Source organism: Synchiropus splendidus, chromosome 6 (genome assembly GCF_027744825.2).
Source record: "Synchiropus splendidus isolate RoL2022-P1 chromosome 6, RoL_Sspl_1.0, whole genome shotgun sequence".
Lineage (NCBI taxonomy): Eukaryota > Metazoa > Chordata > Actinopteri > Syngnathiformes > Callionymidae > Synchiropus > Synchiropus splendidus.
Genome location: NC_071339.1, coordinates 13314135 through 13340397, shown reverse-complemented (window position 1 = coordinate 13340397; position 26263 = coordinate 13314135). Strand labels below are relative to the sequence as shown.

Here is a 26263-nt window from a genome sequence, read left to right as displayed (position 1 = left end):
AACTTGTCATCAGCTCCTATATTGAGTGGTCTTTTTGATAGCTTGATGAATCGGATAAAAATAACATCTGTCCAAGCAAAATAAAACTTATAAATAAAAAGAATTGATAACCCGACTATATATTTAACATTTAGGCTTAATTTATGTAATGTCATTTCTATTTCTTCATGCTTGAAAACCTTCAAGTCAAATGGTCTTTTTCTATCAGAGGGCTAATTGGAACATTTTAACGATTTTGCTAAAAGAGAAAATGGATGTCACAATTATAAAGCAGTTGAGAAATTGGAATATCGCTATGTTTTATTACCTATTAAGTAGGTATAGGATCAACTGAACATTTCCCTAATGAATTGTTAGCAAAAATGACATCACGACAAACTTTCAGAATTGAAGTTGCCTGAGGCTTTAGCAGCGCTGTTGGACATATGGGGTACACAGAGACATATTCAGGGACAAGCAGGTAGTTAAAAGTCCTGGAGTGCAAGTGAGGGCGAGTGACAACCCTCAACAGGCAGGTAGAATGAATACACTCACAGGTGAGTACAGTCAGCAGCAGGTACAAAAGACAAGGTTGGTTGCCGGAGGTTCAAAGAGCAAAACATTTGCTTCGCCGTCAAAGAGAGTGACACAGGATCACAACACATTCTCACAGATTAGGTGTCAAATAGACGCCAAAGGCAGCCTTACGTGTGCATGTTGGCACATTTGGCATATCCTGAGATATCTCTGCTGTGGGCAGAGTTTTGTGTAAAAGAAGTTGGGGTTCGGTTTAGCCATGGGATGCCACTTCTATTGCTCTGAATATAAAGTTCAGTTTGCTTGATTTAAAGGAAACATTTTCAATTACTTGTTTGTGCTGTGCATTGGTCAAAGGCAAACAATTGTATTTGCGTCAATTCTTGACACTATAATATGACGAAAAAGGGAAGTTATTCGTCAGAACATGACAGTAGACACCAGACAGGAATAAGAAATGAGACAGCCAAATGCAAAAGAGAACGACAGATGTGGATGTTGAAGAATATAGAATTTCTTTTCGGTCAATGATTCGTATTTTCCAAGAGGACAGTGATATGGCTACTGCTAAGTCATTCAGTAAATAACCTGACATGGACAGAGGTGGAAAATATATACTACAAATATTTATTACATTTATCATGGAAGCCAGCGTTGAACACATTTATCACTATATGACCAGGCAGACTGAAAGCTGCTGCGGCAGCTCTGGATTATGTTTCCGGCAGCTGCTATAATTGTTTTTCCTCTATCACCAAAAATGATTTAGCGCAATATGTTTGGACTGAGCCTCCATGTGATGCGTTAAGGTTGTTTGAAATTTTTCACAATATGAGCGGACAAATGGCTTATTTTAAATGGAGAAAATCGTTTTGTGTCGCTGAACCGATCGTGTATTTTGAGGCACCAAGAGAGAAAACATGAAAAATCGAATACAGAAATGAAAAAGCTTAATAAAAGCTAAATAGCTGATATCTGAAACGGTATTTCACACGCCATTCACAAGGCTTGCTGTGTGGTCTGCTTATTGTCAAAGTTGATTTTTGAAATTTCTGGGGAGAAACTTTACATGAGAGATTTATGTCCTAGTCAGAATTAAGAAGAGGAGAATCAGTGCAATCTCACTAAGAAAGAAGGCTGTGCGCTCTTGATCATGTTAATGCTAAAATTTACTACGATGCAAAGCGTATCCATTGCGAACATCAATAGTTGACCCGCTCCTATTCAGATGATAAAACATACCTGTTGAGAGCGTGTTTATGTTTAGATTTGAACTGTTGTTTTCTTTTAGTCAGTTAAATGTTTGATATGGAACCATAACAGGAAGATGTGTGATTTTTTTCATCTCTGCAAAATTAATATAGTGTCAAGAGGCAGCAAAATATTTGTGAAGAAGAAAATTGTGTGAGGATTAAGCACTGTATTTCAGGACCAGACTGAAAGTGCATCAAAGTATAATTTATTCACGGTTTTCTGTAGCGCCGCTGTGCACCTGATGAACAGCTTTTATCTTTCTGAATTCATCTTCTGTTTGGCCACAAATCCTGGGATACAAGTTTTTTTTTATGGGAGCACTTGTTCAGTTGTTTGCACAGCTGATAGTTGTAGATAGATCAGGTTGTAATAGACACACCTTTGACGGACACATATTCAGAGTCAGGGAGGCGCATCAGCCAGAATTGAAATGCCTCTTGGCCTAATTTGCAAGGGATCGATCCACCACTGCATCCCAAACATCCCGACACTGCACTGCTCAACTGCTGCACATGCTGCATTGTGATCTCTGAGCTCATCTATGCTCAAGATTCTGATGCTGAGTTTGATTCCCCCAGAGCTTTTCCGGTCGAAGAAACGCTGCCTCTTTGCTCAACGTCATCAAATGCAAAGTTCAGAATCAGGATCACTTTCACAGACTTCTGAAATACTTCTCCCGCTACATAAAATGTTTAAATGAAACCATCGAAAATAAGCATGCAGTCTGGGAAATGAAAATAATGTCATATACTACTAATTAATTTAGTTTAATGTAAAGCATATTTGTTCATTGTATTTTAACCTCCGTGAACCGTTTTTGTGATGTTACGTTATAGACTTCTAATATATATGATGATATACAGTATATTCAAATGGAAACCAATAGTTAGTGGATACATTTACCACCCAATGTTATCTTCATTCATTTCATGTATTAATTCTGATGAAAAAAAACTAATCGAATCTGCGCTGATTAAAATGGTGCATTTGTGTTTCCATGGTTCTTTGCACTTGTTAATTGAACCAGATCCAAGTTGCTGCAGGTCCCTTCTGTGCAAAGCATCTATTTCTGGCTTCACGTCGCTGTTCATGGACTCCATGGTGCTCGAGCATCCTGTTTACAGACACAGAGGTCTACAGAACAGCGGGCTCATACCCCGGCTCGTGACCTTTCCCTGCTTTCGATCAGGGCTTGACTGCAAGTTATTGCCACGCTGACATAAATGAATGGATGGAGTGTGCGATCAGAGAAATAAACAAATTCATGTACATGAAAAAGATGTGGACACTGCAGTTAAGGTGAATGAAAAGGAGTGAAGATGGAGGGTTATAACAAGGATAGTGAAGACAGGCAGGAGAATGTACAGAGCGCTTATTTTGCTGACATGGATCGGATTTCATAAAGATCCACATGGTTGCCTCATAACAAGGGATGTGCTGAGCGAAGTGAGATGGCGAGGCTTGTTGAAAGTGACCAATACTTGCCCTCTCGGCTACTGGCTTCTCTCATTGGTTTGTGATCTTCTTCAGTAGGGTTAATCTGATACTGTACTGATACTGTGCAGTATCTGACACTGTGTAGACAAAAAAATAAATAAATAAAAGTGAAAGGCGATGACTTGTCTGTGTAATGCTGGCATATGCATGTAACCCTACTTGTACCCCCTGGGACACCTCTGCACCTGTGCGCCCTTTTGACAGGGAATGGCTTCTTGAGCTCCTGATGGCTGGCAGGAAGCCAGACGCATGGCTTAGAAGCTGCTGAGCCAGTGACTTACTCTGTCTAAAGTGACACTAAATTACTGACTGAAGAACTGTTCGGATTGAAGACCCAGTCACGATCACTGTTGTTCTAAGTGATAATACATCTGCTTGATGAGATCCATCAAATCGTGTTTAAGTTTTCATCCCTGCCTGTTTCTCTTTAAGGATTAAGTTCACTGCAGTGGCTGATGCCTCTGACAGCGCCATTGTCAAGAGTGTGACACGTCTCCTTTGGTTGACATGAAAGATGATGTAGCGCTCTCTTAGGCTGTGAAGGACAATGTGTTTCATGAGGATTACGGGAAGGTGGCGTGTTACTGGTCTTATTTCCATTTTTGCAAATATATATATATATATATATATATATATATATATATATATATATATATATATATATATATATATATATATATATATATATATATAAAACAGTAATAAATATAATTTATTATTACCTGCGCCTCGGAGATTTTGGGAGTGATCCATCTGTGTCTGGGATTTTATTTTTTAAACATTGGGAGACAGGACCAATTTCAATTTATTGGAGGATACTTGTAGCTGCTTTTGGAGGCTTGCGCCCTCAGGTTTTCGAGGTATTCATCCACTTTCTATCGTCTGTTGTTATTGTAAAAGCAGGGTTAAGGGAGGCCTAACTTATCCAGTGTACTCCCTGGCTTGTCCATCATACATTAGGTCATAGTCAAATTGTTGAATTAAATATGTTGCTGGAAACACTATGTTGGCTAAACACGAGTGGCGTTAACCAGCATTAGCACTTGGATGTGATGAAAACGTTTGCTCTACCAGGCCCGCCTTTCCTCTGCAGCATCCTACACATGAGTGCACACCCCTCAAAGGTGCTTTGGTCATTCAATTGGTCACCAACCATTGGAGTTCTCACGGTGAATCCAGCTACTGTCAGATCAGTTAGTGAGTGAAGAAGACATGAAATAGGTTACATTTGAGTGTGCTGTGAGTGTCGGTGATTCATGCTCAGTTGCTCAGGGCTATCACCGACATTTGCCTTCTGAACGGTGGTTTCTTGTGTAGTTTGTGCGTTTGAAAAACGGAATGTATTAAACAAAAAAACTTAACTGAAGCCAAAATCAATCTCTCTAGCTACAGGGGAGCATGAAGTATAGAGCAGCCAGCTGCTTGCTTGCCTGTCTTTGCTCTCTGTGTTCTAGACCTTCTACCCTCTTCTCAACCCTCACAACCTTTTCCTGGCTGCATTTATAATACATGGGTGCGTTATGTAATGACCACAAACCCAGAGCAGCAAAATAGCTGCCGAAGTACCAGGATGCAATTACCACTTATGGTGAAGCGCTAAGACCAGGGCCACTTTCTGATTTGCACCTTGATATGTGAGGAGTTGAGCAGAAATGGAACAAGAAAAAATATATGAGTGAAATGTAAAGGAAACTCCAGGGGACCTGTTTTAATGAGACAGGCTAGATCTGAAGATGTTAAGAGAATTAAAAATAAAAGCAGAACAACCATCAGCAGCTGTACATTATTGAGGGAAAACATTTATACATTTAGCGTCTGTTTATGGTTAAATTATGTTTACCAAAAAAATGCACATGCTGCAGGGGCTGTGAAAAATGATTGTCTCATTCAATAATTTCCTAGACATAAAGGGTTATAGTTGGTAATAAGAGGAGGGTAAACAAACTAACCAAATTTTGGTTAGAGATTGAATTTACAGAATTGTGGTTGGTGGTTAGAATTGGTTTTGTGAAAGAGGAGATTTCTTAAGTTAGGTAGATACCAATTGCTTGGGTAGGTTATATCAGTAATGGAACATTATTTAGGTTGATTTACCTCTGATAAATATGTAAAATTACAGTAGTAGCTAGGGAGAGGTGAAGCTGAAACGTAGACGTTCCATTCATTACTGCAACAGTTGAAGTTTTTATGACATCAAAGGTTAAAATCCCATATGTATTTGTGACTTCTTATGGTTTCCTGTTTAACTCATTGCACTGCATTTTTGTTATGGAGCCCTCCATTGTTATGATTGTCTGATGCTATGAAATGTAAACTTAAGGTGTTTCAGTCAGTGAGGGGGATATAGGATGCATTTCATAGATTTTGCATCCCATATAAGGCTATGACTGAAATCAATTATTATAAGTTATTGGTATTTTTACCTGGGTCAATGGGAATGACCCGATTGCTCCCCTATAGAGCTGAATAGATTAGCTTAAGTGGCTGGCTGGTGTCTCCTTTTAAGTGAGGGTAAAGAGTCATCACACACTTGGATTAGAGCGCCTAGTTCCCTAATGTATCATGTAGAGGCTGTTCAGACCTCTAATAGGATATGGCCAGATTGTTTTTTTTTTTCGGTACAACGTACTTACTATGAGACTAAGTCATTACGGCTGTCATTCTGAAGAAGTGTGTGAATCATCTGAGTGTACGTTTGAAATTGCATTCTTTCTCACTGACTTGTGGTGTCCTCATTTGCAGGTTCAAGAGTGGCTGTGTCTTAACTGTCAAATGCAGAGGGCATTGGGGATGGACATGACCACGCCTCGCTCCAAGAGTCAACAGCAGATACATTCACCTTCTCAAACAGCCAAACCAGAACTCAAATCTGATCCTTCACATCAACCCCAGCCTCCACCTCAAACTCAGACTCCTCCTCATCCACAACCGCAGACACAAGGGCATCCTGTATCGGGCCCTCCCAGACAGACTGGCCCTGGAGGCCCAGGTCGGCAACAGCCGCGGTTGCCTCCAGGTTCGGTTCCTCTTCACGGCATAGCCAAGGCCCCTTCTCAGCCAGATTTGTCGCACAACTCACCTGCCCACCAGCCTCATCATCCCCGCCAGGACCAAACACGCAGTGCGGGGAGCTCCCCATCACGACAACCCCCACCACCAGAGCAGACTTTTGGAAAGCTGTTTGGCTTTGGTGCTTCTCTCCTTAACCAGGCTAGTACTCTAATATCAGAGACCACACAACCACAGCAACAGCCCCCCAAACCAGCCCCCAAGCCAGTTGGACAGCCCGCTTCAGCACCGGGGCCAAATAAACCCTCCGGACCACAGCCTGCCCAACAGGGCCCACGACCTCAAGCTCAACAGCAACAGCCCCCTCCCTCAGCCCCCACTAAACCCAAACCGTGTTGTCCCCTGTGTAAGACAAGCTTGAATGTTGGAATCACTACGGAACAACCCAACTTCAACACCTGCACTCAGTGCCATTCACAAGTCTGCAACATGTGTGGATTCAATCCCACTCCGCACCTTGTTGAGGTAAGAGTGTCTCAAGTATAATATGTTTGGAATCACAATGAATATGGCATCAGGCTAGGCGGAAGAATTTCACTGAAGGCTCCTTTGAACTTTGCAGTTGCAAGAGTTATTTTGCTTCAGGTCATGTGTTAAAAGCTGTGTGATGTCTGTGCCATTGTCAGTCTCATCTGTCTCTGAAGATTTTAGTCTTCAGTAGTGCTTTTCATGAATGAGATCTGTATAATCTTACACAGAGCACCTACATATTTTTCACTCTTCACCTTAACAGCAGGCCTCATAAAGCACTCAAGCAATCAACAGGAAATGAAACCAACTGAGTTCAATTTACAGAATCATCTTATGATTGATTCGTTTCATCAAGAGGTCAGCCTCGGCTTTGTATCTCCCTGAAGATGCTCTTTTTCTATTATCATGAGGGGATTTGGCTGCTAAGAACAGAGGCTTCCAGGCTAGACCAGAGTTTAATTATGCAAATCAACTTCAATTGAATGATAGCAGTAATAACAGGCTTTCTGCGGAGCATTTTTTATAGGCAATTCTTGCCTTCCTTGGCATCTGGTTGTCACAGGCCATTCATATATCGCTATGGAAACAGGGAGATAATTTGTTTGTCAGACACCCATATCATGCTTTGGTGTACAAAAAAACTTTCAAACTGCCGTTGCTGTTTCACTGTGAGAGTCTGTTGGGTTGGCTGTGTTTCTGCTCGACTGACTCCACAGCTCAGATCCAAAAAGCTGCCTTTGTCACTGAACAAGATTAACTGGCAGGTAGGATTACATGAAAACTACTTGGACACCATGTAACTCGGTTCCGCGGCAATCACGTTGTCATGGTCAACACCATTCATTGACCAACTGATGTTACATAAAAGGACCAGGAGAAGACCGATAAACTACATATAAACAGAATAAGTTGATTAATTTCGAAACAACAACAACAATAATAACTTTAGGTAAAGGGAAATGAGCATGTTCAATAGTTAAAGCTATCTGTTTACACACACTGGTACCACCGACAGTACTGTGAGAGAGAAAATATTATCTGAGAAATCAATACCATAGATGCATCGTACCTTCAAGAAGTAAAATTAGAAAGCCGAGTATCCATTACTGACTGCAAATACATCTTTATGACACGTGTTACCTTCTTTTTTCCCTGAGTTTCTCACTTACATTCCTGTGTTTTTCTCAATAGGAGCCCTTGTTGGTTTGTGTGAGGAAACAATATTCTTTATTAAAAATGTTGAAGAAGTGGAGAAATAGAAAACATAGCCCATCAATTATTCAGTGAGGGAGAGCATTATAAATACTGTATGTTGTGTGGAGAAATGAGAGAGAGCTGTGCTCGGATGCCTTATGTCACATAAGGTGAGAGATTTCACATGTATGTGCGTCAAGAGTTCCATATTTGGCGAAGTCAGTGTTCACATCATACTAATCTACATCAGATTCTGAACACATCCTGCAAGCTGATGCCTGAGTTCAATGTTTTCTTGACTTGTAATTCCATCAGTTTCATGGATCAAATAATTATTCGGTAAGCAGACGTTATACAAGCTCAGGTTAAGAGGGAGTCTGCTTTTGCTTTGGTCCCTGCATAGAGGCTTGATCTGCTAAAATGGCACATGGCTCATATAAGGTCAAATTGCTATTGCTTTCTACATCAGCATGTCTACGGTTTTAAAGCCACAGACACCCAGAGGACATGCTTTCTCTCGACACAATAGTGCTGCAATATGCTCAACTGTGACAAAGCAATTATGGCCTGAAGAAGGACAGCAAAAGATATCTTGAACATTTATGACATCTGTAAACTTGACTGTGACAGACTGCTTCATCCCTGATATTTAAGAAAGATATCTTTGGCCTTTCTGACTTCGAAATCAGAGCTGTTTTCACACACTAAGCCAAAATGACCTGCTGAAAAGAAGAACAGTTGGATTTACAAATAGATATTCTTAGTGTCTTCAGGGTGTTTTTGTGGGATACAAGACTGTTTTTTCATTAGTGCATTACAGTAAAATCTGGTAGATCAAGAGGGTGTGAGTTTTATTGAAGCTGCACCCTCAATGTATTCTTTGTTTAGCACGCCAATGTCACAGCTCAACGTGTGATTGGAAGCTAGTACTGCTATTATCGTCACTTCATTGAAATGAAGAGCACATGATTTTTGAGCTATGAGTGCAACTGAATAAGTAATTCTGATTCTCAAACACAAGTGTTTACTTTGTGTTGGCACCATCCTGTGTCGCTCTCAAGTGGCCCATCCAAAGGCAGATGGCTGCCAATATCAGGCATTCAAGCCTGCTGTGCCCAGCCATGCTACTCCCAAAGAGATGACTGAAAGCCATCAAAGATAACCAACGCTCTTAACAAGCATACACTGCTTCACGTCGACATGATTATTTAGCTCATCCTTCACCGCCTCAGTAAACCAAAAAAAGACAAAAGGATAAATAGTATTATGTCAGTGGGTGACCTCTGCCAAGGTCACAGTATTATGTTTCCAGCGTTTAATGACAACATCTGGTAGTGTCCTGAGCCTTTTTCTCTCCACATTCTTCCGCACTCTGTTGGGTGTGTGCCATATTTGTAATCCTACGGATGGTCAAAGGTGGGCCCAAACATAAACCCTTAAGGAGGTATTCAATACTTAAAACGCTATTGTCTTGGGATTTTATATGTCCATATGATATACTTTTGGGGATTGCAGTTCTGACATACTTTAAATATAACTGATTCCGTGAGAAGTATCCAAGAAATGTTTCTTGCTCCATTGGGTTGGACCCCATAGACCCTACTTTCCAAATTGAGGCTGGTCAAAGCTATGCTGGGAATAGCCAGGGTTGCCATTATGGCTGCTGTATTATTCTGCTCCTGTCAGTTCCTGTGATGGCAGCTAGACAAATGGGCAAATGGAAGGACTTGAAGACTTAATTGTGATGGCTGGACAAAACCATAACATCGGAAAATTGATTTTTTATGGTTTTTCTGCCTGCAGAAAAAAAAACATAAAAGCTGGTCATTGAAAGAAACTTGGTGAAAATGTGGCAGCATAATGGGCAGCTAAGGCTCATTGAGGCTGACATAAAGTAACGATGGACTCATATGGGCTGATCCAAAGAACAAGTGCACGTCACTCACATGCACGTGGGCAAATACATGTAGCCGCATAACTGCCCTTATGATCGGGCTGTGAGATTGTTAGGACAGATTTGTGAACTTCACTGTTATGCTTGATTTTGTAGCATGTCATCGGGATTGAGTTCCTGCCTCAAGTGGAAAAGGTTAAGTAGCTTGGGATCTTGTTCCTAAGTGAGGGGGTAGGGGAGTTGGAGATTGGCTGGTGAATCAGTGCAGCAGCAGCAGGCACTCTACCGCACTGTTGTGTGTAAGAGAGAGCTGAGCCAAAAAGCAAAGCTCTCTATTCACTGATCAATATTCATCTCAATCCTCACCTATGGTCATGAGCTCTAGGTCATGCCCGAAAGAATGAGATCCCAGATTTTTCCTCTGGCGTCTCCCTTAGAGATGGAGTGAGAAATTCTGTCACTTGGGAGAGACTCAGGATAGAGTACAGTAGAGAGGAGTCAGTTGAGGTGGTTTGGGCCTCTCATGAGCTGATCAGCTGCTACCCCTTCAACCTGGCAATGGATCAGCGGATATGGATGGATGGATGGATGGATGGATGGATGGATGGATGGATGGATGGATGGATAGATGGATGGATGGATGGATGGTCATTAGGGCAACGCTAATAGGATTGAAATTAATCCTGTTCATATTTGGTCATTACGACTGATCTAAAACCACAATTTGCCTTTTCACTTCAATATTCTTCTTTCCTTCTGTTGCAGTCAGGAGGGTTAGAACAGGCGTTTGCCCTTTCATTTAACACCTTAGTGTGTTTCTCTCCTTCATCACATTTCTCACACCCCTGTCTCCACGACTTAGTCATAGCCCGCTTGCTGTAACACATCGATTGAATTGCCAATTAACTCCAGTCAAGTTGTGTGCAGTTGACATTGTGTCTACTCAACGCTTACTATTGAACATGATATCTTAATTTGGCCCCAAAAATAGCATGGACGCACAGATTCCCTCTGTTATTCTGCCTGTGTGTTGAGCTAGGGAGAGCGCTGCGCTAGCTAATTGTCAAGAGTGTTTCTAATCCATGTTCAGGAGTGCAGTGATCCTATTGTGTACGGTGCTTAACCCCAACTCTAATGTAAATCTCCACCCACACAAATAAAAGTCATCCTGGAATAGTCCTCCTTGCTAGATAATTAAAATGAGACAGCGTGGTGTGATTCTTTGGTATGACTGGCATTGCAATATTCCATACAGTCACGACTGCTTCCTGTTGGATTATGTGGGACCAGATGGCTGACTGGTCCTGCAGCTTAAATGCCAGTCACTCTCTGCACAAAGATCTTTGCTTTTGGCAGCTGACTATGGGCTGATACCTGACACTGAAAAATTAATCCAGACGCCAAGCACAGCGATCACCATATCATTACAAGACAGCACACCTGTTCTCAGTTTATTTGTGTATGATGTGAAATTTTGATGCAGATGTCGGTAAAGTTCAAGCGATAAAACACTGCAAACAAAGAAACAAACAAAGAGAAAAGGTGAAAACGGGACACTTATTTTTGTAGCTTTGGAAAGACATAATATTGATGTTGTTCAACACAAATCAGCTAGGTGTTTCAACACCATCTCATATTTCTCTATCCTGTTGTAATATTTCTTTCTATGCAGGTAAGCAATGTTAATCCAAGTCAAGGTTCAGCACCGATAAAGAACAAACCAACCTCTGTGAGAGTGTGGATTTTCAATTTCATGATTAAAATCATGGCTGGAATATTTATATATTTGGAAACGCTGTGCTCTAAATGTTTGGTCATGACTCGCACCACTCCTCAACACATTAAACTGTGCATTCTGTGCTTTTAAAGTCCTCAGTGTGAATAATTCATTTCATCAGTTTTGTTTTGGGAACTGTTGAGAGAGGCAGGCAAGTGAAGAGCTGAGTGGTATGGGCCCAATAAACAGGACCTTCTCACCACAGGAATTATAATGAAATCCTTATGATGTGTGACATGTTTATACCTTTGGCTGCTCATCCAGTGCCCATTCTTCATGGACGGCTCCCGAGGTCAAGCTGGACCTGCTCCAAGCTCAGCCTGCAGCAGCACAAATATCATCCCTTTTGATGAATGACTATTTGAGGAGCAGTGACCGTGCTGAACTTGAGTAACCTCTCCTATTCGCACTACTCTTTTTTTTTAACAGCCTATGTACTCCTACTTTTTAAGTGAGTCGATCGAGACACTGTTTCTCTTGTGCCAAACTTTGGTAGGAAATAAGGCACGGCCAAAGAAAGGCATAGGTGTGGTTGAACCACTACTTTTATTTAAGCCTACTATGTCATCGCATCATTTCAACTGCAGTGTTTTGCATTTGAGATGGACAAACCAAAGAGACATACGAAAAATGATTAAGCAGATGTTAGCTGAAACAAATAGATCACTTCGGGTGGGTCGGGTATTTTTTAATGCTAACAATTACCAGAAGTAACCAGAGGGCGACTGAAGTGAGCCAGAGATGCTTCTTAGTGAGATCACCTGGTGCACAGTTTACTGCTCTTACCGGACCAGTGCATTGTGCAGTCCCCTTTCACAACCCAATTAATGTTATATTAGAAGCAACCAAACAATCAAAGGTGCTATATGCGTTTATTTATTTCAATTTCTTTTGAGGCTAATGAATAATTGTATTGTCTTGTACTTTTCTAAAAGTAGAGATATGCATTATATTATCAGAGATTAATATCTTATGTTCTTTTCCACTGAGTGAAGTATATGTACTGATCCTCCAGTTAATATTTCTAAATTTGTAAGTATTTTTGAAGCTAATGGTTTTGTACATAGTGCATCCACATGAATCCATTCATTCATTTCCAACTTCTTCCTACTGCAGGACTCCTCAAGTCTGATCTTCCTTGTGTTATATAGTGATTTAGTGACTCTTGTTGGGTATATGTCTTGGTTGACCAGTGAATGGCTTCAGTTCTCAGTGTCTCTGGGTGCTGGGATGATATTTGAATGAATGAACCAAATTGCAGTACCATTTCTCCCTACAGTATTGCACCTAACTTGCAGACTTGTTTCTTCCCTGGTTTGCAAGAACTTCTGTTCTTGAGACACACACTTTTGGACTCCTTCAGGTCACTGTTGGGAATTGTCCTGTACCTACGTACTGACAGATGCTGATGGACATGTATTATGCCTATTAGACTGGCTCTTAAGAAACCTCAAACCTGGGCTAAAGCATGTGCACCACAATAGTTACACTGTAACTGCACCCTCCTCTGTGAAGAACCAGGTTTGCCTGATTGTATTCTTTCGAAGGATGGAGTACCAGAAATGTACGGTTTTAATGAAGTATGTGATGTTCTTTTTTTCATTGGCTGTTGCCAGGCAACTGCCAATCAAATCTCTTCAACCCACACAGCAACAATAAGAAGATTAACATATACAACAAGAGACATGGGTTTTACTGTCAGATTCTTAATGGATTTGTTGTGTGTTCCAACCTCAGACAGATCTGAAAAATAAATAAATACTTAAGGCTTGATATGTGAGGATGACAAATCTGACTCTCTCATTGTATTGTTGTTTCAACAGAGTGTGTAGGTTAACCTTGGAATGTATGATGTATCAGATATTCTTTGTTTCTCCAGTGTACACAACGGTGGCTGTGTGATTTTTCAGGATTAATCACTGAATCCCGTTTTCTGACCTAAAATTAGAATGGACAATGTTCTCATGCCTCATTCCAGATTGCATGAAAGCGGGTCTTGTGCTCACAAAATCTCAAGTCGCAAACAACAAAACCCATAGATACACCATTAAATCAGTCACTGCTAATCTTGCATGCAGGTTTAGCTTCACTATGCTGTACAGTTATATGATGTACCGATATGCGTACAAACACAACACACTCTGAAAGGAGGAAAACTGCACCGGGGATTTTGACAGCAGCCTGAATGAGACGCGTAATGAGACAATGTAAATAAGAGGCGACCACTAGGATGAGCCTCATTAGGAGGATTTCCTGATTTAATTTGCAAACACAAACTGACATTATTTATAGACTGTGGAGATGAGATTCCACCGTGACATCTCCACAAACATCGTCTTGGTGGCGTTTCCCAGTCAAATTTGAAACCATGAAGTCTCTTAGATGTTTCAAACACAACAGATAAACTTGCTTCTATTGATGAAGTGTTATGAGGTGAGGTGGAAGTAAGGATGGTCCACTTTGCTCATCTCTGGGAGCAGACAGGGAGTGGCTTTCTAACACTTGTTACACAGTGTAAAAATGTGTACATGGAGTACTAACTCAGACAGAAACTGGCTCATGGAGAGGCGGCAGCATGCCTCTACTCACATCCTCGTTCATGTTTGATATTTTGTCTTTAACCATTTGTTTTATTGGAACAGATGACATGGCATGGCAACAGATGAGATGAGAATTTGAGTAGAGATAATGATAGTCATATGATAGAAAATCATTGAGATTTTTTTTTATTCTATTTGAATGAATAATATTCATTAATCTATATTCAATAAGTGTCAGTAACAGCCTTCTGGTGATTATAAGGCTGACGTCCAAAGAGGTCAGTAGTCGAATCTAGCAAGGTCAATTGTTGAACTAGTTTATATATACTGGCATATAAATATGTATTACAATTGACATCCATCTGGATTCCAGGTTGAAACACTGCAGAGGCCTTGAACCTTGTATATGTTTGACATGTGTTACTGCTTCAGACATTTGATTTTTTTCCATGTTTATTATTTACCTGTTGAACCTTGGGCAGGACCATAATTCGACCTCCCTGTCTAATATGTGTGTCTTAAATCAGACAGGGAGACTTCACTGACTTAGGCCCATTTATGCTCCCTTTACATGCAAAATTGTACCCATCCATTTAAAGGTGTTTCCATAACTGATCACATACTTCCATGCGTTCTAAGCGTTTGTATGGATGTGCACCAATATATCCACCAGGCAGATATAACTCCGAACCAACATGGCGACTGTGGAAGAAGTATTGATAATGTACCTCTTGCACAAAAGAGAAAAACAGAAGTCTCAGTCCTTATATGGATCCGTACATTGAGCATAATACAAATTAAATTGCATTTTCACCTTATACCAGCAGTCATAATGATTCTGCTGGTTTTATGTATACCTTTTAATAAATTACTCTTCATAATGAAGCATTCCTCTAAATAGAATCTCTTCCACTATACAAATACAAAGTACTGTACGTACACACAACTAGAACTAACAGTATTTGTAGAGCATTTTAAAAGGCTTCATCTCTCTTTAAAGTACTGTCAGTTACATCTTCAGCTAACCAGTACTTAGTCCTGTTCTGGGATTGTGGGGGGTGCTGGAGGCTATCCCAGCAGTCATTGGGCAAGAGGCAGGAATACACTGTATGACGCCTTAATCTTGGAGTGTTTCTTTGTCTGTGCTTTGCCTCTTATGAATGTCTCATCTGTTCTTGCCGTACTTACATTTTCCCCTCACGATTATGATTAGTGCCCACAGCAGTCTTTCATGTTGCCCCTTTCGAAAAAAAATTAATTGGCCTTTCCTTGTTGAGGATAGGCTCCACTAGTGACTGTTGTTATTTTTAGAATGCACTGACAGTCCACATTAGTTCTATACAGAAGGGGCATGATGGCCTGCGGAGATCTAACATTGGGGTCCTGCAATGCCTCAACAGTAGGATCCAATTTGCTCTTGTGTCTGGCTGCTGGTCCCTTCTACAATATCAAGAAGGAACCATGTAATTGTAGAATAAAGACTGTCGATGACAGAGATTTGGGTGAGGTAATAAAATTAGAGACCAGGACTGTGTTTTGATGGGAAAGGTGTCATTCAGGCGCATGTTTAGGTGTCGACTATCTGGTTTCGTGTTTGATAAGGTTTTCTGCGCACATTCGTCCTCATGATCTCTTTTGTCTTTGGGTGCAATATACATTAATTTCCCACCATAGTTTGTTGTAGAAATACGAGTTTGAGTCAAACTAGTTGAGCAGAACTTGCTTGGTGGATGATCCTTCATTTCCTCTATAATCCACTGGCCTGACCACGTGTCCCCATTGAAGGAGTCGCCAGGGATTGACCTATATACCTGCTAACTCTTACTGACCTGTGACAGCTGCAGCATAGTGTGGTTCAACTCCACACACTCCTGCTGCGGCATGTGTTGGCTCACGCTTCACACTGTGCTCGTGATAGTCTTAAACTACGGCTCATTCATGCTGCACCGTGAAAGACAGAACCCAGCGTTTCAATGGGTTTTAATGAGGGTCGGATGATCCACTTGATTTCTAATCTCAGCTGACAAGAAGGTCGCTACATGATGGAATTACCAAGCAGGGTTTCAGAAGAAAAAAAAACTTAGATTGATGTATCCTCGCCTCAGGAGAAACCAGCTTCATTTGTTTTCAAATCTGCTCAATTTGCTGTTAGATGACCATCTTGATGCAACTTTGGGCAATTGTAACTTCAAAGTCGAAGGACACCGATGTTATACATGTCTTCTTCTTAACACTTGTTTGTGTGGATGAGAATATTACCCTTACGCAGTTTATGAGAGACGATGTAGAAAAATGCTTATTTTTTGACACAAATATTTCTGCTCTTAATTTATGTTCTCATTTTGCTTCCATAACATGCAGTATTTAGGTGCTTACTCAAAAGGTTTCACATATTCAGTGACTTCACATTCTCAAAAATTGAGGGCATGTTTTTTTTTTCTGTAGGAAGCTGCTAGAATGCTCTCTGAAATAAGTAAAATGTTCTCCCTCCAAAGTATTTTGATATTTTAGGAAGGTGTGATAGTGTTGCGATAAACTCTATGATCACAATTTTTCCATCGGTGTGCAATAGGATGCGTCTTACAAGGTCTTCCTCAGATGGAACTGCTTCCTCTTTCAGTGACAGATGTAGATGATGACTCTTTTAACCAAAGAGAGGGTTATTGAAAAGATTATTCTGAATCCTCCTAAAAAAATAAATATGAATGATGAACTTATGGCATTAAACCATTATGAATATTAGTTGTCCATTATTAGGGTCAGTTATTATGAGTGGAAGTTCACTAGAGCGCACTAAATGAAAGGTGCCTCTTTGGCAGAAACCTCTATAGAACCACACTCAGGTACCTTTCCCCAATTTCAAGAATCTCTTAGTATGCTTATCGGGATGAGGGAAATTTGTAATTCACATTTGTTCTCTTCACTTATGATTAATTAACATGTCACAATGAGAGCAACTAACATTAAAACTAACAATAAAAAACGATTATGCATCAATACACGTTATGGAATGAACATACGAATTCGTAGGAAGTGATGTAGTCTTCCAGTTGACGATGGATATTTCTGACTGCCTTATCATTAATATCCCCCTGAGGTACGAGACTACTAGGTTGCAGCTGACATTTCTTATTCACTGCTTGAGGTCTGGTCACAGCAGAGGAGTTACGCATGTGGGGGGCGGATCCTGCCTGACAGACAGTAGTGAGGCCGAGTGGAATGCTTGCAGTAAATCAGCCTCCCTTTACGAATAGTTCAGGAAAGTCAGGTCAGAACACCGGGCTATCCTCCCTAAAGACATTGAAACTCGAGGCGAATTTAGAATGATGCAGATCTTTTTGGAAGAAAAGATGCTCCAATTCAAACGCTCGATGTTTGTTGTCCTCCTCTGCTGTGGGTGTGAGAGCTCAGCCCACCACAGTCTGTTGGTGGAATTCTTGACTCTCTGGCTCCACCCTTTGGTAAAAGCTTTTCAGACTCCCTACTTCTGTGGAGTTTCATTTGCTTCATTTTAACCGCAGCGGTTGCACTGATCAGATTCATTAGATTCATTGATCTTATTCCCTTCACGAGGACTGGAGTCTATCCCAGCTACCTGGGGTGAAAGACAAGATAATTTCTAGGTACTACGGTCCTCTTGGTGCTAGTATTATTATTAAACAATGTGTTATCTACGGCACATTGGTTATTGCAATAATTATTCAGTGTATGTGTTTTAAAATTTCAGATTATTATTATTATTATTATTATTATTATTATTTAAATGTCTATTTTTAACAATTTCATATTTTACTTGACTAATTCCCCGTCATTTACTTTTTAATTGTGTGAAGCTTAATATGCGTTGCCAGTTGGATGAAACCCATGTTCAGAATTTATATGGATTTCCAGAGCTGATATTGATATTCAATTTTCACTCAGGCTCTGCTGGACACTTCAAGGTCTAATAAATGTGGAATGTTACATAATGTATATAAAAAAACTGCAGACACATGTGCCGACATGTGAATTCCTTCATATAATTTCCTGTTTTCATCAGCACGCACACTCACACCTGCACACAGTGTGCACAACAATGTTGTATTGTTTTCAGTGAGCTGCTCTGAGAGTGTGATCAATTCGTGCGTCTGCGTTCAATCTCTCAGACCTTTTACCATGTCTGAACCTGCAGTGTTCAATCTCTCAGTCTCTCATAAAATTACAACTTTTCACTTCGAATTGGACACATTTCTAGATTCAATTGCATTAAATATTCATCGGTGTAAATGATAAGCTATTTTACAGCTTTTGAAATTCAGGGGCAGCTCCGTCATGATGCAGTTAGATGATCAGATGGGATTGATATCGGTTACCTCGCTGGTCACAGTTAAGAGCCAAAGGTAATTACACTGTCGGCTGAACAGACATAGTAACACGCCGTTTAATGAGGTTTCCAATTGACCTTCACTTGTGAAATTGCCTGAGATACGAACGCTAAATCTCAACTAATATAGCTCTGTGTTATTGTGACTCTGCTGATAATTTAGTGTAATAATGCAAACAAAAGGTAATATTTCAGCACAATCAGCAATACCTAGTCACTGTTGTGATTTGAATTCTGCACTACTTATTGCTCGCCTCATCCCTACTTTTATTTTCCTACTGAGTTGCTATAAAATCCCAATTGTTCATCTCCAACATGCAAGGATAATTTTCTCGTTTTAACTCAGTTGTCTCCTATAGCAAGAACATAATGTTGATTCAGGCGTGAAAACAACAGGTGTTTGAACTCCAGTGTGATATTCACCGTTGCCGCTTTGGCAGGGATCTTAATCTTTTTGGATCAAAATGTCTGTTGTGAGTAAATGTAAACTTGCTTGCTCATACATTGTGCAACTAAAGTAATAACAAGTTGGTTGGCTGGAAAGAGGCCAAAAGGCTACTTCAAGAAATGATTGAACACTGAAGCATTTCAGTATCGATCTTTGGTTGAAGTATGAAGGATTGGACACAGATGGATGGGTTTGGTAGTACCAACCTGTTTATATATAGACTCTCTGAACAGCACTTGAGAGGGGAAAAGAAACAAAAAACAGAGAGCGTCTGTCTGTTTGGCTCCATCCACTTGCTGTGGTGGACAGATTCCTTTCCTCTGAGTTGTAGAGAAATGTAAAAAGCCAAATAGACACATTAAGTTTGTCGCATTTATATTTTGTTGTTTTTCCCTGCGTTTGCAGCTCTGCACTCAAGTTTTCAGGCCTTAAATGATATATATCTGTTCACAAGAATCCCGTTCAATTGCCTTAGATGCTGGAGGAAATGAATAAAAAAAACTGCCCACACCAAGGTTACTGCAACGTTGCTGAACTGCATATTTTCACAGTATTCCGGGATTCACATGGCCTTGAGAAATGATAAAGCTGCATAATTTATCACTCATGTTACATAAGTGTCATAAATGATTTCACATGCATGGCTAAAGTTAATGTGTGGAGCTTATTCTTGACAGATTTGCATGTTATAGCCCATGTACAGATCCACTCACCGGTAATTGGAAACAAGAAATGTGTGTTTGGACAGCACCAAATAGTTGCGGAACCTTCTCCTGTAGCCTGTAGGTTAATGCAGCTGATGATGACTGAACATTCCTTTCAGAAAAATGTGCTGTTGTCACTCCAACTTAAACATTATCAACCATTGTGTTCAGAAGTAAAACAAAAGTCAACCCTTCTGTCTTGTCTTTCAGAAGAAAGAGTGGCTTTGTCTCAACTGCCAGACACAGAGAGCTTTATCGGGAAGCCTGGGACATACTTCACCGACTGCTGCTCAGCCTCCAGGATCTCCCAGACCACAAACAGCCAGTCAGCAACCTCATCAGCAGATAGGTCCGAATCAACCTTCAGTTCCACGGACCTCTGGTCCTCCGCAGCAACAGAAAACACCGGGTCCTAAAGTAAGTGGGCCTGCCTCTCCTGTGAAACAGACTGGGTCAAACAAGGGGGTTAGCCAGGCTTCCCCTCAAAACAAGGGTTCTGCACAACCCATTTCACAACCCAAAGCTCAAGGGAAAGGTGGTCCAGTACAACCTTCGGCTCAAAGTAAGGGGCCTGGTCAAATTAAAGGTGTTAGTCAGTCTCAAGCTCCTAGCAAGAGTCCTGCTCAATCTGTTAACCAGGCAAGGGGTCAGGCTAAAGGGCAGGGCCAGTCAAAGGGTTCGACCCAGCCTCAGACAAAGGTTTCTTCTCACCCCTCCGGCAATAAGCCTTCTTCAAACTCCAGTGCAGCAGCTGGCACTGCCAAGGCCTCCCCCACCCCTTTAAAATCAGCTTCTGCTCAGTCTAAGTCCACAGGTAACAACCAGACTCGTAAACCACAGAACCAGGAGAAGACAAAAGGTTCTTCTAAATCTCTAAAGGAGGATGTGAAGGCCTCAACAAAGAAGGCGCAGTCAGAGACTGTCACTTCAAAAGACATGAAGATAACTGAAGAGACACAGAAGTCAAGACAACGTGAAGTGAGCCACCTGCAACTTCTTCACCGTCACTTGTCCAACTCGATCCATCATTTTAATAATTTCTTTTTCTATTGCTTTTGTTCCACGTTCGCAACATTTTTTGTAAGAAAAGTTGGGAACTTCATCATTAATCGTTCAATGAGTCATCAACATCATTGTTGGGTTTGTTCATTATAAAAATACTGTTACGCCTGACATCTATCTTAGAGTTTATCTTTATTTTTTTCATGCTGTAGTGGTGATATTTGCTAGATTTTCTGTGCAAGAAACTCCTGCATGTCTATGAATTGCAGTAGGTGGACTAACTGCTGATATGCCATCAGTCAGTTATATTAACCAACTTAAAGCTAAGTGTAATTTGGAGACAGTTCAGTCCACTACCAAGCCGGGCAGCAGTGTCTGCAAATCGTGATCCCTGCACATGCACAGGGACACCTTAAGCTTGACATTATAAATATGTAATAGTGCTTTGGGTGATGTGATAAAATTTAAATCCAGAAAAAATAACATATATGTCATATAGATGGTGATGAGCTTTCAATTTTCTCCCAACAATGGCTATCGTCGCATTTTTTATTGACAGTTTTATAAATATTTGTTCTACTTCTTTGTGTTCATTTTCATTTGGTCTCATGTTTTATTCCTTTCATTTCTAATAATGCATTTCAGTTTCATTTTGGAGTTTTTTTTCCTGTTAAATTAATTTCTCCATGTTTGTTTAATTTCCTGTCTTTCTCAACAGTCTTTATCTTTTTCCCAACCAGTTTAGAACATGATTATTTCAGTCAAATCCGATGCCAGATTTTTGGTGTCACATCATAACAGTGTATGAAGAATCCCAAGCATGTTCATTATTCTTCAACGACTGGAAGAATGCAATGGAGAATGCGAGAAGACAATGATCAAGCATGTGACCTGTTGACATTTGTCTGTACATGTTTGTATGTTTAAATGTCTGTTTTAATTCAATTTGTCGATTTATCATCATCAGCACTAACCACCAAAAGGCATAATCTCACCCAAATTACTATTGTGTAATATGCTACTATTACTGCACCCATTTCTTGACTGCTACTTGAAAGGTTTGGGTTGATGTTGCCTTTATGTGTTTCAGTGCGTGAATACTGTCATTGTATTGTTGTTTTTAATGGTTCATTTTACAGAGATTCATGTGAACTACTTTGTGAAGGGGCAACAATTAAAGGAAAAGGCAAAGAGATCACTCAAAAGGGAGTTTCTAAATAGATAGATAGATGGATAGATAGACAGACAGACAGACAGACAGACAGACAGACAGACAGACAGATAGATAGATAGATAGATAGATAGATAGATAGACAGACAGACAGACAGACAGACAGACGGATAGATAGATAGACAGATAGACAGACAGACAGACAGACAGATAGATAGATAGATAGTCAGACAGACAGACAGACAGACAGACAGACAGACAGACAGACAGACAGACAGACAGACAGACAGATAGATAGATAGATAGATCGATAGATATATAGATGGATAGATGGATAGATAAATAGACAGACAGACAGACATAGATAGATAGATAGATAGATAGATAGATAGATAGATAGACAGACAGACAGACAAACAGACAGACAGACAGACAGACAGACAGATAGATAGATAGATAGATAGATAGATAGATAGATAGATGCTTACACAATGCTGTGAAATGATATTGCTGACATTTCCTTTAATTGGAGTTCCTTTGATTCCCGTCTGTAACCTGTTCATGATCTGTGTATCACCAACGTGTTCATTCTAAGGAAACGTTCTTTACACGCTGATGGCCTTCATACTGTTCACATGCAGTACGATCACTGTGCTTAGTTATGCTTTAATTAATTGACACAATTTCACAAGTTTTAATTTCTCTTTTTCCATTTTTCTCCAGGAATGCATCAAATCAAGTACACAGAGTCTAAGCGACACTGGATACTCTTCAGATGGGATATCTAGCTCCCTAGGCGAGATTACTGGCCATGTCCAAGAGGAAGGTGTTAAACTCAGTGAGAGGGGGGTGTCCATCCCTTCCGAAATTAACAAGCTGGAGAACTCAATGAAGCCTCTGTTGGAGTCACAGATGGGATCAGATCAGCAAGACAGGCCACATTCACTCACTGTTAGCAAGGAACGGGATTATCGAGCAGATGATGACTTAGCACGTGATGATTCAGAGGATGAGCTCAGCTGTAAGCTTCGCCATGATTACGTGGAGGATAGTAGCGAAAGTGGCCTTTCCCCGTTGCCAGTTAGGCAAAAAAAGATGCATAAAGACGCAACGGATGAGGAATTCATGAGGAGGCAAATAATAGAAATGAGTGCAGATGAGGAGGAGTTAGAAGAGTTTGAAAATCAGAAAACAAAGAGGATTCATAAAAGTGGAGACCTAAGCAAGGAGAGACGGCGACTTACTCATCATTCCAACAGTTTTGAAGATGAAAGTAAAGAATCAGGAAGTGGTTATAAGGAGGAAGAGGATATCGTTATGGCTGGAGGACTCAGACGGTTTAAGACTATCGAGCTGAATAATACTAGCAGCTATAACAGAGACATGGAGCTCAGCACCGAGCATGATCTGCGAGAGCCAGAGCTAGAGATGGAGAGTCTGACAGGTTCTCCAGAAGAGCGATCCAAAGGAGAATATTCCTCAACCCTACCTGCGACTACTCCCAGCTACACCTCAGGGACATCTCCAACATCTGTGTCCTCGATGGAGGATGACAGTGACAGCAGTCCCAGTAGAAGGGCAAGACTCGAGGAAGCAAAGCAGCAAAGGAAAGCCCGTCATCGGTCCCACGGGCCCCTGCTTCCCACAATAGAAGACTCATCCGAAGAGGATGAACTAAGAGAGGAGGAAGAGTTACTCAGGGAGCAAGAGCAAATGAGAGATCTGGAGCAGCAAAGGATTCGAAGCACTGCTCGAAAAACAAAGAGAGATAAGGAGGAATTACGGGCACAACGACGGCGGGAAAGATCTAAAACACCTCCAAGTAATCTATCTCCTATTGAGGATGCATCACCTACAGAGGAACTGCGACAGGCTGCAGAAATGGAGGAGCTGCACCGATCATCGTGCTCTGAATACTCACCCTCAATGGATTCTGAGGCAGAAGGCTTTGAAGTAATTGGTGGCAAACTGTACAAATCTGGGAATGAATACAACCTTCCGACTTTTACCTCGCTTTACTCCCCAACAGAAAAGAGCACTACAATGCCACCCTCAGATAAAACACTGAAGAGTGCCGATGAGGTCTATGAAGAGATGATGAAAAAGGCCCAGCTGATGCAAAGACAAGGGCATATTGCCACGTCTCAGAAAGGACAGTCGGACAATAGACAACACCTTGAAGCCAGTACTGTCTTGACACCTGGCTCAAGCCCGACACAAGTTACAGCCCCAATGTCCTTTACCACTGGAAGTGACCCCAGAATATCTGGCATTCATGCAGCTCAACATCTCTCAAAGGAAACACAAAACAGGATGATGACACAAAGTGCCAAAATTGAAGGTGTTGTTGGGGTTGCAGCAACAAAAGCCCAAGTCAGTCAGTCAACTACATCACGAGGTACGAGCAGCGTAGGTTCAGGTAGCAATAAAACAACTCCGCACGTATCCCAGACACTGCCTGATACTGGAGCCTCCTCTCTGACCTCTAAGGTCTTTTCTCTTTTCAAAGGCCCCAGTCCTCCAGTCTCCCCTACAACTTCTCCTGCGACTAGCCCAACTCATAAACCTGCTGTGCGGCCAGGGAGTACCAGTGGGAGGCAGTTGCCATCTTTGCCTAGTCAAACAACCCCCGCTCAACAACCCCAAAGGGCGGTTTCACCTCGACTAGCACGCCAACAATCTTCACAAGAATCACCTGTGATGGTCATAACTCTTGGCTCTGAAAAAACAAGTACTCCCAAGCCTCTAACTGTAAATTCTTCCACGTCCCCTTTGTCATCCCCTACACAGATAGGCGGTAAAATGTTATACAGCGTCCAAGCGACAAGTTCTCCAAACTCATACCAAATGCATACCTCGCAACAGTCGCAGTTATCACAAATTGCTTACAATGTTGAAAAGGTGAACGTTGGCATTAGTACTGTCACCAATCCAAGTAGCCATGGATCAAACACCAGCAACACGTACAAAGAAGTGGGTCATTCACCGAATGTGGTCGACCTGAGGGCTCCGTTACGATCAGCTCCAATTATAATGACGGACCAAGGAATGGATTTGACATCACTGGCTACGGACACAAGAAGGTACTCGTTGGGAACAGAACAACCATCCGGTCGGCACACTGCTGTCCAACCTCTGATTATGAATCTCAATGCACAAGAGCAGCCACATGTGTCAGTTTCTACTCCAACTACAGTGAGTGTTACCGTCGCAGGCTCAATGTTCATGTCCCAAACAAAACAGCCAACTGTCTACGGAGATCCTTTACAAAATCGTGTGGATTTGGGGCAAGGAGTGGGATCAGCAGTGTGCCTATCCCAGAGTAGACCACAAATATCAGACCCTTCCATTCCGAAAATTGATGCCTGTCTTGAAAACCTGGGTATACAACAACAACAACTCCAACTACAACAACAGAAGCTCCTTCAACAGCAACAGCTTCTTGAGCAGCAGCTGCAGCAGCATCACCAACAGTCGACCTTTGCTCGTTATAATTTAGCTAACCAGGTGCAGCCACTGGTCACAAAGAAGGACATCTCAGTTAGCCCCACTGGGAGCTCTCAGACTGCAGTTACTACAAATGCCATCGTCAGAAATCCATCTTTAGTATCCCATTCAGTGGCTGGTACTGCTATTCCAAGTTCACCCCGAGAAATCTATGGTGGAGTTGCTTTGGAGCTGCAAAATAAGCCAACAGTTATGAACTTGTCCACCGGAAAACCTCATGTAATGATGGTTCAACTTGACCAGAGCAACACATCACAGCCCAGCACAGTAACACAGTTGATGAAGCAAGAGGAGGCTCCTCCACCTCCACAGGTTTTGGACCTTACAGGACCGTTAAAATCAGAAAATCAATCAGCTTGTTGTGATGTTGTCTATAAACTGCCTTTTGCTGGGTCCTGCTCTGGTTCCTTCACTCAAAATCCAACAAAAGAATCCTCAGATAAAAATACAACCAAGGAATCCCCTGAAGCACTGAATCCTTCACACCCATCACAATACAATGTCAATCAACAACAACAGTCACATGGATCGGCAGAGAGAAATAAAGCATGTGCAACTGCGACTGTCTCCTCTGCAAGATTACAACCATCTATGTCAGACACAAACATACCTTCCATGCCAGATACAGGCAGCTATCAGTGTAATGCTCCGGCAGGCCTGGCAGTGGATCTCAGCAGTATGAATCCTGTCTATGACAGTGGTTACCTTGGAATGGGCACACAATATGGATCTTACACAGATTTGCGGCAACAGGAAGACGCGCCAACCTCTGCGTTTCCAATTCGCCGCTATGGCTCCATGTCAAACATCAACTCTGACTATGGTTATGGATCACATGAGTTAAAAGTTGGACAGG

General features: G+C 41.3%; 1 protein-coding gene across 1 annotated transcript in view; it reads left to right on the top strand.

Annotated features, from left to right (window-relative positions):
- Positions 1-25547, top strand: part of LOC128760980 (protein bassoon-like) — a 39523-nt gene extending 13976 nt beyond the window's left edge. Inside the window, 4 exon segments of the mRNA XM_053868785.1 lie at positions 6010-6801; positions 19938-20705; positions 22624-25220; positions 25222-25547. Coding sequence (XP_053724760.1) covers positions 6010-6801; positions 19938-20705; positions 22624-25220; positions 25222-25399 — 4335 coding nt within the window. The 3' untranslated portion in view covers positions 25400-25547.
- Positions 25548-26263: the final 716 nt, after the last annotated feature.